The 13,090-nt window shown below is 38.4% G+C and overlaps 1 protein-coding gene across 5 annotated transcripts in view; it reads left to right on the top strand.

Moving 5' to 3' along the window:
- The window catches only part of LOC141963578 (fatty acyl-CoA hydrolase precursor, medium chain-like), a 35,442-nt gene that overhangs the window by 21,514 nt on the left and 838 nt on the right, over positions 1-13,090 (top strand). For 4 of the 5 annotated variants that reach the window (XM_074913007.1, XM_074913008.1, XM_074913005.1 and 1 more), the window contains 10 exons: positions 99-252; positions 512-613; positions 1,511-1,609; positions 2,074-2,214; positions 3,523-3,603; positions 4,487-4,634; positions 5,296-5,445; positions 7,234-7,306; positions 7,443-7,611; positions 7,744-7,968. In XM_074913007.1, the coding sequence (XP_074769108.1) occupies positions 99-252; positions 512-613; positions 1,511-1,609; positions 2,074-2,214; positions 3,523-3,603; positions 4,487-4,634; positions 5,296-5,445; positions 7,234-7,306; positions 7,443-7,611; positions 7,744-7,923 (1,297 nt within the window). In that variant the 3' untranslated portion in view covers positions 7,924-7,968. Of the gene's footprint in view, positions 1-98; positions 253-511; positions 614-1,510; positions 1,610-2,073; positions 2,215-3,522; positions 3,604-4,486; positions 4,635-5,295; positions 5,446-7,233; positions 7,307-7,442; positions 7,612-7,743; positions 7,969-13,090 lie in introns of those variants that run through there. The other variant, XM_074913004.1, reaches the window with a different exon arrangement.

Genomic DNA, 13,090 nt, shown 5'->3' with positions numbered 1-13,090 from the left:
ATGTAGTGTAAATGTAAGTTGGTGATACTTATTTTATTCTGATATTAGAAGAACTATTACTCTTCCTGAGAAACTGTTTTATTATGCTTTTCCTTCAGTACTGGTGATGAACATGCTCGTGGAAACTGGGCATTTTTGGATCAAGTAGCAGCTCTTCGGTGGATCCAAGAAAATATTGAACCCTTTGGTGGAGATCCAGGATCTGTCACGCTCTTTGGTGTATCTGCAGGATCTTGCTCTGTTTTTGCACATGTAGGCATGCAGTAGATACACTAAAAAGTAAATTCTTAAAAAAATCTTCAAGAGCTTATTTAGTGTAACATTTCATGCTTAATCTGATTTCTGAAACTAAGATTAATGGCGCATTGTGCTAAGTCTGGACACTTCCCCTGTGAGCACATAAAAATGTGTAATTCCCTGCTGAATCCAGCAGTCTAGTCAAGCATAAAGTTATGGGATAAGGACCTTAATGTAGAATAAATACTTTCTGTTCTTCCCTGCTTGCCACCAGGTTTTATCTCCTTTGTCTAAGGGTCTCTTTCATAAAGCAATATCAGAGAGTGGAGTTATAATCCCCCCTGATAAAGACTTACTTCGTTCAACAGATCTTAAGGTAGGCTATTGTTTTTTTCTCATTTTAAAGCCTTTATAACATGAATAGATATTTCTTATATCTGACAATTTGGTTGAAAGAAAAAAGGGGAAAATCTGATTGTGTATTATGCAATAAAGTTGATCAAATTTCTTCTCATGGCATACCTATAAATATATAGATGAGCACCAAGTAAATTTTCATTGAAACAGTCTATTTTCAATCTCATTTGGTGTTTGAAATAGGTTGTACAGTTATGCAGTTACGATATCTGTGGGTTGAGTTAGGTGTTTTAAGTTACACACATGCCAAGATAGGCATATGTCCATTTTCATGCACACTGTAACTTATACAGGAACTATGAAATTTATTCTGGAAAGTTTAATTAGAATCCAGAAGAGGCATTCAGTTTTTACTCAGCTATGGTCTTTTATGGAGGGCCTTTATTTGAAGTAAATTAATTTTAAAAACCCCAAACAAAACTTTTAAAATTAAATTCCTCTCTCTGAGTACCTTTTCATTTCTCCTCCTGAAATGGCAGGTAGAAATAATGTAAATCTCTCACAAATTCGTTTTCTGAATTTTCTTTCCTTATCTGATTTATGTTACAACCTCATATTATCTTTAAAGCAAGGTTTGTTGTAGAACAATGAATGGAAATATAGCAAGAAAGGGAAGTATACCAGAATGATTTCACTTTGTGATCAAACGGTAGTATTTCTAGTAAAATAAAATACTTGAAGACCTATCAAGCTCACCTAAGTCTGCCCTTAAATAAAACTATTAACAGTACTGTTAATAATTTTTATAATTGTATAATAATTGTATTAATAATAAATTGTATAATAATTTTCTGTTGTAAATTCCTTAAAGACTATCTCATAGCTAACAGTTCTTGTCTTTGATAATAATTTTCAGAAAATTGCAGGTGTATTTAAGTGTGAGACGAGTAGTTCACTCTCCCTGATAAACTGCTTAAGGAACCAGGAAGCAAAGGATATAGTCTTTAATGGTGCGGTAGGTGAAATTTTACGTAGTAATGCTTGCAGAACTTTAGCTCAGCCTCTGATGAGCGTTTGTTGTTGGCCTGTTCCGAAGTTTATTTTTCTTAACTTTTGTCAAAATACCCCCAGCATATTTAAAGAATTTGACATAATTTCTGTTTACAATGTTCAGTGAAGTGTCACAGCAGCTGAGAAGTTGTGAGCAAGACTTGAGTGTACCTATGTTTTAATGTCAGTTAGAAGCAGCACAGGATCAGGAAACCATTACATTACTCCGTACCATGACCCAGCTAGGCTTGCATTTTATGCTCTTGGGCAAAGCTGTAAATTGATGTTACAGTGGCTGCAGATACTCAGATTTTGTAAAGCCCTTTTTTGCACTTGGAACATTAAATGTGGACATTTTATTATATGATTTCAAGGAAAATTTGAAAATACTAATGACAAGTAATTTGATCTTTTTTTCTTCTCCTTCAGGAAATGCCATTTCTACCCTTAGTTTTGGATGGAGTATTTCTTCATAAGTCACCTGAAGAGATACTGGCTGGAAAAGAATTTAATGCAGTCCCGTTTATGATAGGAGTCACCAACAATGAATTTGGCTGGAATATTAGATCTGTAATTTAATGGCTATTCTTGATTTTTTTGAATGTTTGTGTTCACTGATGCAGGCTTTTTTTGAATGTTTGTGTTCACTGATGAGAAGGTATTTGCTGGTAGGACACCTTTTAAGTATGGCCAAAAGGCTTTGCACTGTTGAATATATAGACAAGGTAAACTCTGCTTGCATTATGATTCTGTAGTGATCCAGAACCAGTTGGTCACAAAATAGTGAGACAGACTTCATTTTGCAAGTTACACTACATGGACATCCTTGGAACATCAAGTTTATACAGTATTTTCTTATCCTAAAATTTTATTCCCTCATTCAGGCAGAGTGAGGAAAAAGAATGCAACAGTCAGGGGCTTATTACTGAAGGAAAATAAACCAAATCCTTTCCACCACAACACGCAGTATTCAGGACAGATACATAGAATGTTTTAAAATATGACAGTGATTACCTTAAACAGTTTACCCTGTATGTCGTTATGAACTCTTGACTGCTGGTTCTATCATTGCCCCTGTGTTCCTTGTTACCATGTAGAATGATCTATTCTTTGAAAATCTCATTTGAAGACAGAGTACTGGGATAATGCAGGTGTCTAAGCCATTCTCAGTGCATAAATTCTTTCTCATATGAATTCTATGGGTAACTCCAAAAAATGAGCAGTTGGTATACAGTGCACAAAACTGCAGGAGGTGGATTTGTGTCCTCTCCTCTTCATTTCCTATGTATTCATCTGTGTACTAAAAAGCATTTGTTCTGAATCTGCGTAGTAACTGTGTGTCTCTGGGAGTATGCTGGTAGGGAGTCCAAGAAGAAACATCTAAAGTGAAATCTGTTCTAATTCATTTTTCAGGCAGAAGAGTAATTTTATGTAATGCTGTAACAGAGGAGGAGCATTGCCTTATCTTTACTTCAAAGAGTTCAAGCAACTGGACTAGAGACAGAGAGGCTGCCAGTGACTTTTAAGATTTCCCCTTCCAGAGGGAAAATAAGCCTTTGGGACAGAAGAAGCTTTTTGCTTCAGTTCTGTTCTAATGCCTTCTGCTCTTACAAGTTTCTTAACAATGTGTATTGATTTAAGGATAAACTACTTAATGTGAGTGGTTTATGTAGAAACCTTCACCAAAGAAACTTTTATCGCGATAAATACAAGCTTTTCAAGACAGCTGCTCTGTTGTAGTGCATTTTTGCATATGATACGATGCTTTAAAAAAAAACACCAGTAGTAAAAATAAAGTGGAATAATGTAGTTCCGATATTAAAAATATTGGAGAAGTTGAATGGCACTAATAACACTTTTTTTTTTTTTTCTGTGTAGACATCAACAATACCAGGGTTGAAGGAAATAGGAGATAAAAAATCAATCATTTCAACTTTAGAGTTTTTCCTGCCAATGTTGGTAAGTACTGTTGCACTAATCTAATTTGAGAATTGAAATTTCTTTTTAATGCATATAACAGATTTGTGAAGTTTCATGTTCTCTAATTTCCTGCTTGAGTCATAGTGTTACTAAGACTTCAGGTCATGTTATGCTTTGGGGAGAGGCACAGCAAAGTTGACAGGACTACCGTGTATGGAGTTACACAGAAATTGGATTCAGTCAGGTCTGGGATTTGGGGAAATACCTTTTTTCTTCTAGACCTCTGAACCAATGTTTTTATCTTACGTATTTGTATGTAGGATTACTGTAATAGTGTCCCTAATATTATGGTACCTGATGGCTAACCCCCTGATTGATGGGTTTCAAGGCAGGGTTTTTCAATATGTTTACATTAAATTAAATGTAACTTTTAAAGTAGTAACTTTGCACTCCTAGTTTTGAAATGTATCTTTCAAGCAGCAAATTCTAACACTAAAAACATAAGATGTGTTTGGAGATACCATTGGTCTTACCCTGTAGTCTAACAATCCATAAATCTTTCAAGGGCTCATAATTTACTTTTGTTATTCCCACCATCTCTTTTCTCCTGAAGAAAACAGAAGTCAAAGGTATTATCAGGAGAAGTTGCTGGATCTTCGTTGATTCCTGTAGAGTTTTAGCCCATATAAATCTGTTGCAGATTTGGCCTGAGGTGGTTGGTTTGGTTTTCGGTGGTGTTGTTTTTTCCCCCAAAAAAAAGTCTGAATAGGTTTTGTTTGCCATCATGGTTTCCTATCCACATGGGTGCTACCCTGGACCTTTGTGCCTTTGCAGAATCTCTGAAGTTTAAAAGAGTTTTTAGTTGCTAATTCAGAGTGTCATAATTTTTCTGTTTGTGTCTTGTTTCCCCTTTTTCTCTTAGTATGTACCATCAGAGTTCCTGCCTGCGATAGTGGATGAATATCTAGGAAACACAGATGATCCTGCTGAGCTACGGGACCGATTTCTGGACTTGCTAGGGGATGCACTAATTGTTATGCCATCCATTAAAGCACTGAATTATCACAGGGGTGAGCTAATGAACACCAGTAGGATATTCAAACCTCTTAATACATGCTGGATCAAATGACATAGACAAAAATCCTGTCATGTTTAGGCAGCCCTTCTAGAGATTCCCACTGGGAACTTGAGGGTGAAGAATGATATAGATCTCCAGGATTGTGTGAAGCAAATGTATGTACTCCTTTATCTTTGTACTAGTGTCTTGCACTTGTGCTTGTAGTCACAATATATTGAGAGCAGAGCATGATAGCACAGCTAAATGTTTGCTAACTGAAGTATACAGGCTTAAAAATTAAAACATATTAAAGCAAACTGGAATTTGTCCTTTGGTCCACTGCTGCTTGGAAAGTCAGCAACTCTGTGGTCTGGTGATTTTCTGGTATTTAAGTGTAGACAAGCCATGCCAAAATACCCAGAACTGGAAGATAACTTGATGTTACTTTGTTTTCTGTAAGTTTTCCTGGGGTGAGTCTTTCACTTTTTGTGTAAGTGCTGTGAGTTCTTAATTTTGAATTAAAAAACAAAAATACATATTTGAATATGTAGCATTACATTAAAAATGTGCCCAGTATAAAGCTTTGAGCATGTTTAAAGTAATATTTTAAAGAGCTGATGTCAGCTGTAATTTATGCGTCTCTTCTTTAACTCTCTAAATCTTGCATCTTCTAGAGTCTGGAGCTCCTGCCTACTTCTTTGAATATCAGCATCGGCCCACTTCATACTGGGATAGTAAACCAGAGTATGTGAAAGCTGATCATGGAGATGAAGTTGGCTTTGTCTTTGGAGGACCATATCTGGCTGGTGATATTCAGCTACGCAGTAAGGAATAGAACATTCAATGTTTGCTTATAGATTATTCCCATAACACTGGCATTCTTCTGTTCAGTAGTGCTACTTCTGTTTTAATCAGACTAAAGTGCATATGTTAACAGTGAGACCAAAGTATGACCCTTTCTCCTGTTGGAATTTGTTTAATGATAATTTACTTCTTGTCCATTCTTTATCATGTACAGCTTGCTGTTTCTGCAGCACAATAAGTTACACGTGTAGTCAACAATTTAGCAGATAGGAGATTTGCTAGAAAACATCACTCTCATCATACCAGCACTATTTGTGAATTTGCCAAATAGCTTTGGCTAAAAGATAAATTGAAGGAAAGGTCAATTAAACTTGCAGGGGACTAGCAGAGTGTTTAGGAAGCAGAAAATCTAGGCTCTCTTCTTTTCCTGAGGAATTTAAGCTAATGTCTTCTCCTCTCCAGGAAATCCCACAGGCTATCAGGCTCCAGGGAATGGGGGACTCAGGTCTGTTTTGCAGATAGTGTTCCAGTTGTGTTGATTAGAGCAAGGCTTGTAACGCTAGTGTTTAATTTTCTGCATGAAGATCTAATGATTAGGTTAAAAACTATTTTCTCCTGTGACTCAATATTTAAGCCTTTTATCCAAAATGGAACCAGTCCATTGAAGAAGGATTAAGGTTGTACTCTCAAAATTGCCTTTGCCTTGTCAGTTTGGGCATTCTTGTAGGATTCTGGAAGATCTAGTTCCTTCAGGCAGAATCACATGTTGCTGCAGTCCAAATGAATGTGCCAGTCATTGAACACTTACATACAAGATGCCACATCCTCAGGAATATTATGAATCCAGTAATTTGTTTTAATTGCATATGCCTAAAACAATAATACTCAGGATGGAGTATTTTCTTTCTTGTGAAACAAATTAGGAACAGTTCTTATTTTGACAAAGAAACACAGAAATTCTACTCACTTTAAGTGAATTCACCATTTTTTCTGCTTTTATTTTTTGTCATTTGCACAGTAGTTCGCAGTCTGTTTCAAAGCCTGCATAAATGAAAGTATTTCCTTTTATTCCATTGAACTTTGGAGCAATGCAGCTACGTTGTAAAAGCATTTGTTAATCAGTTACTAGAGCCTTTCAATGTTCCTTTTTTTTTTTTTTTACTTATGTTATTCTACACTAGAAAACACTATACAGTTCTTTTTCTATTTGCCTAAATTTACTGAGAGCATTAAAATAGCAAAGATTTTTCTCAATGTATTGAGATGCATTTGTAATTAATAACACACTAACTAAAAATATTTCCACCTAGCTGTTATGGTGGGCATATGTGTAACTATATTTAAATGAATATTCTTGAAGTGCTGCGACATGGAATGACACTGTTTTGTATCAGAATGAAGGAATTTTTTTCCCAGTCATTCTCTAAATAATAGAGTTTCAGTCCCACAAAGCTAGAATGATATCTATGAAACTAAAGCATGTGGCCCATTCCTTGAGTTGTAATGGGACTTGGGACACATAGATACTTCTTTTGTCCTGCATCCAGTTTGCTGAAAAGCTACAGGCAAATCACCTTACTTCCTTGCACCCCAATTCCTCGATTTGTAGAATAAGGATAATTATGCTAATATCATTCATAAAGAGTGCTGAAGTCTTTTCTTGATGATTGCTGTATTACTTACATATGGCAGGTATGGTCCCTCTATTGTAATCAGTAAGTTGTTACAACATATTCACAGTGAAATGCTGCCTCTGTAGTAGCAATGTTTTGATTTCTGCCACACATAATAATTATTTTGTGCCTCAGGTGAAGTTACAGAGGAAGAAAAGAACCTTAGTAGAACTCTAATGAAGTACTGGGCTAACTTTGCTCGAAATGGGTAAGAATCATGAGATTCATGACACACATTACTGGTTTGTTCTGAGTCTATAGCGAGTTAGCTGTTTTGTTGATTCAGTCTTAACTTCTATGATTGAATTTCCCTGCATTCACTCTTTCTTTCTTGTTGTTTACAGAAATCCTAATGGAGAGGGTTTGGTTGAATGGCCATCTTACAACCTAAATGAGGAATACTTAGAGATAAATCTAAAACAAAAGAAATCCAGAAAGTTGAAAGAAAGGAAGGTAGAATTCTGGAGAAAGATGATGTTTGAAAAGACAAATAACAAAAGAATGGAAAACAAGGTTAATTCAGAGTTATAATTTACAGTATGAACATGCACATAATATGTAAGCTATTAGGATAATGAAAGAACCTACTTAAAGTAATTTTGAGCATAAAATCATGTTTCCCTTCTTTTCACCTTTTCTTCACAGCTGTCGTATTTGCAGTTATTCACTGTGATAATTCCAGTTGATCTGTTTCCCCTCTGTGATTCTTTACTTTTTCCTGTATTCGTATCTACAATAGAAGCCTCATTTATTAAATACAGGTACCAGATTTCCCCACTGTTCAGGTTTTTCTGTCACTTTCCCATGACTGAAGACAGAATGTAAGCAGCAACATTGTGTTAATAAGGTGAAATCAATAAAGACCTCATTTGCAAGTAAAACTGTCTTTTGGTATCAAGTATATCAGTGATGGTACAGAAGTTTTAGTCTGATTTAGATACAGAAATGTCTTCTGTGGAAAAAAAAAAAAAGAAGGAAACTAAAGAATAGGGTTTTTGTAAGTTGGTTTTACAATGGAGAGAGTGTGTTTCTGACTGTTGTGATACATAATCTGTAACAGTAGTGCCAGAATTATGACTTCTCCCAAACATTAGAAAAGGAAGAAATGGTCTCCACTACCTACACTTTTTTCCTGTGAAATTTAGAAATAACTCCCCTAGAAGTATCAACATTGGTAACCTTACTTTCACACTTTCTGTCTCTTCCATGGTGCTTTACTTTGGCCTCCAGGCTGTTCTCTGTGCCACCAGTCAGTTCCAGATCCTCTGTTTGCCCTGGCTCACAGGCCCTCATTACTAGCACTGGGGAGACATTCGTTTGTACTAGAATTAAAATTCCAGTGCCCTGACCAGCTGATAGGCACTTGGACTGCCAGGAGCAAGCCTTGAACACTTCGTTTCAGTGTGGTCAAACACTTCTTTCTCTGCTGTGTCTTGTTTGTTTCCTGTATCTGGCTCCTAGGCTACTCCAGCTCTCCCAACCATATTCCTGACCATACTCCCACCTCACAGCAGTATTATGCAGGCATCTATTCCCCTCTTCTTTCATCTCCTCTCTGCATCTCTGGAAAAATTTAAGATTGTTCACAGCTGTGCTGGTTTAGGCCCTGCTGGGACCGGAGACCACGTTGCCGTTGCCCCTCCCCCACCCGCAGCCTGTCAGGCTGGAAGCGAGGCACAAACCCCGGGTTAAAATAAGAAGAAATTTAATATAACAACAGTAGCAATGATAACAACAATAAACAGCAATAACAGTAAACAAGACAAAAGATATACAGAGAAATACCGCAATGGTTACAGACAGCCCCATGCTCCCCACAACCAAAGCCACAAAGGAAAAGTTCCTGCGTTCCCGCGCCCGGACCTGACAGCTTGGTATGGATAACCTGCCTGGAGATCCCTTCTCCCTCTCTGCTGGGAAACTTAACCCTGTCCTAGCTGAACCAGGACAACAGCTAATGACCTACAGCAACCACCTGACCATCCCTTCTTTCCGAATGACTTTACTGGAAGAAATAGGGTGGGATTTCCTACATCTTTCTGCCCAAATTCTGTTGCCAGTAAGAACTCAGGAGGTAGGGTTAGACTGTTAGCACAACTTCTGTTTTGGTAAACAGGAATTCCTGCTAAGCATCTGTCCTTCTTTTGTTTTAGCTAAGGTGTTGTGAGAGAAATATGATCTCAGAATAGTCTTGATAGATTTTCACTGCACGTACAATTCCCCTGAGGCCCTGTACCTCTCCCTTTAAAAGGAGATAAACAGGCAGCATTGTATGTATATGCATGGCATATATGCATATGTTGTAAGCATATGCAGAGAAGTGCAGCAAAACTGGTTTCTTATGCACAGGCAGTGCTAAAATTAAATCACAGTGGAAAATGTCAAATTATTTTACTCCTGTCTACTTAGGGGTGAGTGCTCTGATACTCTGTCTCCTCCCAGAGACATCTAATGTAAGATTACCACAGGTTAAGCAGACAGAGTGTTAAAGCTGTCCAAGCACTAGCTTCATAGACTCTAGCTCTAAGTTTTACACACTCTAGCTTCACTGAATACTTGCCAGGGTCTAAAAAAACCCCAACAACAAACCGATCCTGTTTTAAATGCAGATTTCTAAACATTTCTACCACACATACTTGAGGCAAAATGTAATTGTGAGCTCTTATGCAGTTATGGGCCTATAAATGTGACATTTGTCTATTTTTCAGCTATTGAAGTCAGGAAAGGTAGCAGTGCATTAAAGTATAAAGAGGAAAATGTCATCCTATGGCAGGATTTTTTTTGATTGATCTTTGACTTATGCATTATTCACTGCTTGAGGGTAAGCTGCAAAATGTTCTCTCTTAAAATTAAATGCCAAACAGGATTCAAGAATTCCACTTGCCAGGTATGTAGCACTGTCTCCAGATTCCACAAGTTTAGTTTATCTCACTAGAGTAAGACTTTCTATATTTGCAGAGCATGTAGGTCATGCTTGTTGATCCATACAAAATATCTACAGGCAAGGGTATAGGGATCTAAAACCCCATTTGTTTATTATCTTATTGTAAGTATGATTGGCAGAATTTGCAGAAACTTGTTTGCACTGATAATATTTTCAGAATGGCTGCTTCTCTGGGACTGTGGATGGGGTATGGACTGAGATATTTTGGAGAATGGGTACTTGAGAGAGAAGTAGTGAGCAGAGCAAAGATTGAAGAGTAAGGCTTGGAAAAGAGTAAATGAAGGGGAAAAAATAAAGGGAAAGCAAATGGGAAAGGACAGAGTTTAGTATAATCAGTAAAGATCAGGAGATAGAAAATAAAATTGTTTATAAAGATAAAGTTTGTTACAGCAAAAGGAGAGAGCAGTAAGCAGAGTACACTGCATTTGGCTTTGTAGCAAAGGTGTCTTCCTGTAATTTGTGGGTCACAAGTGAGTCGAGGCATGCGTGCCCATCAGGATGTAAGCTGAGTGACAAGCAGGATTCCTGCAGTTCCACCTCACATGGAAACAGTTTTCCCATGCCAGAAACCAAAGCAGTCCAAGGTAAGTGGAGACAGTGGGAGAATTATCTACTCCTCTCCTGTGAGACCCCCCTGCAGTGCTGTGTCCAGCTCTGGGGCCCCCAGTATAAGAAGGAGATGGACCTGCTTGAGTGATTCCAGAGGAGGCCACAGAGATGCTCAGGGGCTGGAGCAGCTCCCCTGTGAGGACAGGCTGAGAGAGTTGGGGGTGTTCAGCCTGGAGAAGAGAAGGCTCCGGGGAGACCTTAGAGCGGCCTCCCAGTACTGAAAGGGGCTGCAGGAAAGGTGGGGAGGAACTCTTGGTCAGGGGGTGTAGGGATAGGATGGGGGGTAACGGTTTTCAACTGAAAGAGGGTAGATTCAAATGAGATCTAAGGAAGAAATTCTTCCCTGTGATGGCGGTGAGACAGTGGCAGAGGTTTCCCAGAGCAGCTGTGGCTGCCCCCTCCCTGGCAGGGTTCAAGGCCAGGCTGGACGGGGCTGTGAGCAACCTGGGCTAGCGGAAGGTGTCCCTGCCCAGGGCAGGGGGGTTGGAACTAGATGATCTTCAAAGTCCCTTCCAACCCAAACCATTCTAGGATTCTATAATTGGCAACAGCATTCAAGCAGGCAAACAGGAGTGGAGATTTTACTACTATACAGTACTTCTGCCCTTGGCTTCTAGGAAACCTTTATCACACAGATAAAGGTAGAAGATAATTTATACTAAACTCCATCACTTGTACCCCAGGAACCTGTTTCCATTCACTGCATTTGACAGTGCATCTTTCAATACAGCATAGACTGTACATTCATAACAGTGCAGACTAATCCCAGACTAGTTTTACTGACCTTAAGCATCATGAATTTCACTCTTAAGAAACAAGAAAAAAGTCTCCCAGAGAACATCTATATAGCTATAAAAATTCTGCAATGAAGTTATTGTCCACATTATTTTCTTAGAAGCTCAAATTTACATTGTTATCCCATTTGCCAATGTATACAGTGCACTAACTGTACACTCAGAAACAGCTGGTACTCACGCTAGTGTAGCACTGGCACTGTTAACAGTGTAATTGCACAGGGCTCAGTACAGAGCCCCAAGTCTCCTGATTAACAGAACAAATGCTTAAGATACTCAGCATGTGCTGAATGTGTACTTTTGAAGGTACCTGCCAACAGTTTGCTCTCTAAGCCGTCCAGTTTAAAGTTGACTGGGATTTACTTACAAGGGCTATAAATCACACCTGTGCATATATACTTTGGAAGATTTGGAGTAAAGTACACAAGCATAGCTGTAGTACGCTGGACTATTCAGTGTGTAATATATGTGCTGAACTAATTTAATGACTGTGGGTCTTTACAGCCCGCTTAGATGACAAGAAAGGTTCAAGCAGTAAATCTGCAGAAGTGCTATGTCTGACAACTGAGAATTCTTGTGATACAAAATTGCAGAAAGCCTTTCTGGGGCAAGAGCTACTGAGCCTTGCCAAAAAAAAAAAAAAAAAAAAAAAAAAAAAAAAGGCAGAGCCCAAAGCTTACATAAAACTAACACAACCTCTTAGTTAATGTGGGCAGAAATTCTCTTTTATTTCTATTCAGCTATTTCTTCCCCCTTTTTCATATCATTCCCCAATTATGGGGTTCATGCAGAAGTGCATTCATGCAGAAGTCCATAAACCCTCCTGATTTTTCAGAGGCATTAAATGTACAGTTACCACCCAAATCCTTTAATATTGTCCCCATGCTACCAAAGTTGAGAAATCATCTCTTTAGTGTTGCAAAACTCATGTATTGTGTTAGATATCAAACAAAAATCCCCGAACACACACACACCTGAGTGAAGTATCCACCCTGCAGGAAAAGCTAATATTTTTTAGTGTTACTTTTGTCCAGAAATATCCTTTTGTGAGAAGTCCCTCAATTTTTACTGATATTAAGATATTAATACCAAAATGAAATAAACAGATTAATAAGTAAAAGCGTAGTGCCCTTCATGGTCTTTTCACTGTGTAGCATGAGGAAACGCTAACTTCATTGTGAAAGATGGTAGCGTTACAGCACAAGGACAAATCTCCTGTGGCAATGGAAGACTCTTTTGAAAGCATTTTAAAGCACGTTGCTGATGCCTGAGGTTTTGTGAATAAGATTTATAAGGAGCACTAAGGAGCCAGTATGAAACTTGTGGTGCCACTGTGCAAGGCAGGAGGTCTCCCTGTCCCCATAGAGAGCTGAGCTGCCGTGCAGTCCCCTCCAAGGAGTGGCTTACAGGTAGGGCACCGCCAAGGTTGGCTCACAGCTTGAGTATTGCTCTTCCTAATCAGTGTTTGCCTTGCATAACAGTTATACTTAAGGGAGTATATAAGGCAACACACTGAGGAAGTAAATATGTGACTAGCTTGCAAAATGGCAGCTGGAGAGGACACCTTGCTGCTGTCCTTGATTCTCTCTGTTGGGGTCACAGCACTGGTAGCTACTGGTAAGCTTCGGAAGCGTTTTTCCCTGTC

The sequence above is a fragment of the Athene noctua genome, chromosome 9 (genome assembly GCF_965140245.1).
Source record: "Athene noctua chromosome 9, bAthNoc1.hap1.1, whole genome shotgun sequence".
Taxonomy (NCBI): Eukaryota; Metazoa; Chordata; class Aves; order Strigiformes; family Strigidae; genus Athene; species Athene noctua.
Note: the sequence above shows the minus strand (reverse complement) of the source record. Positions and strands in the feature narration are given on the sequence as shown.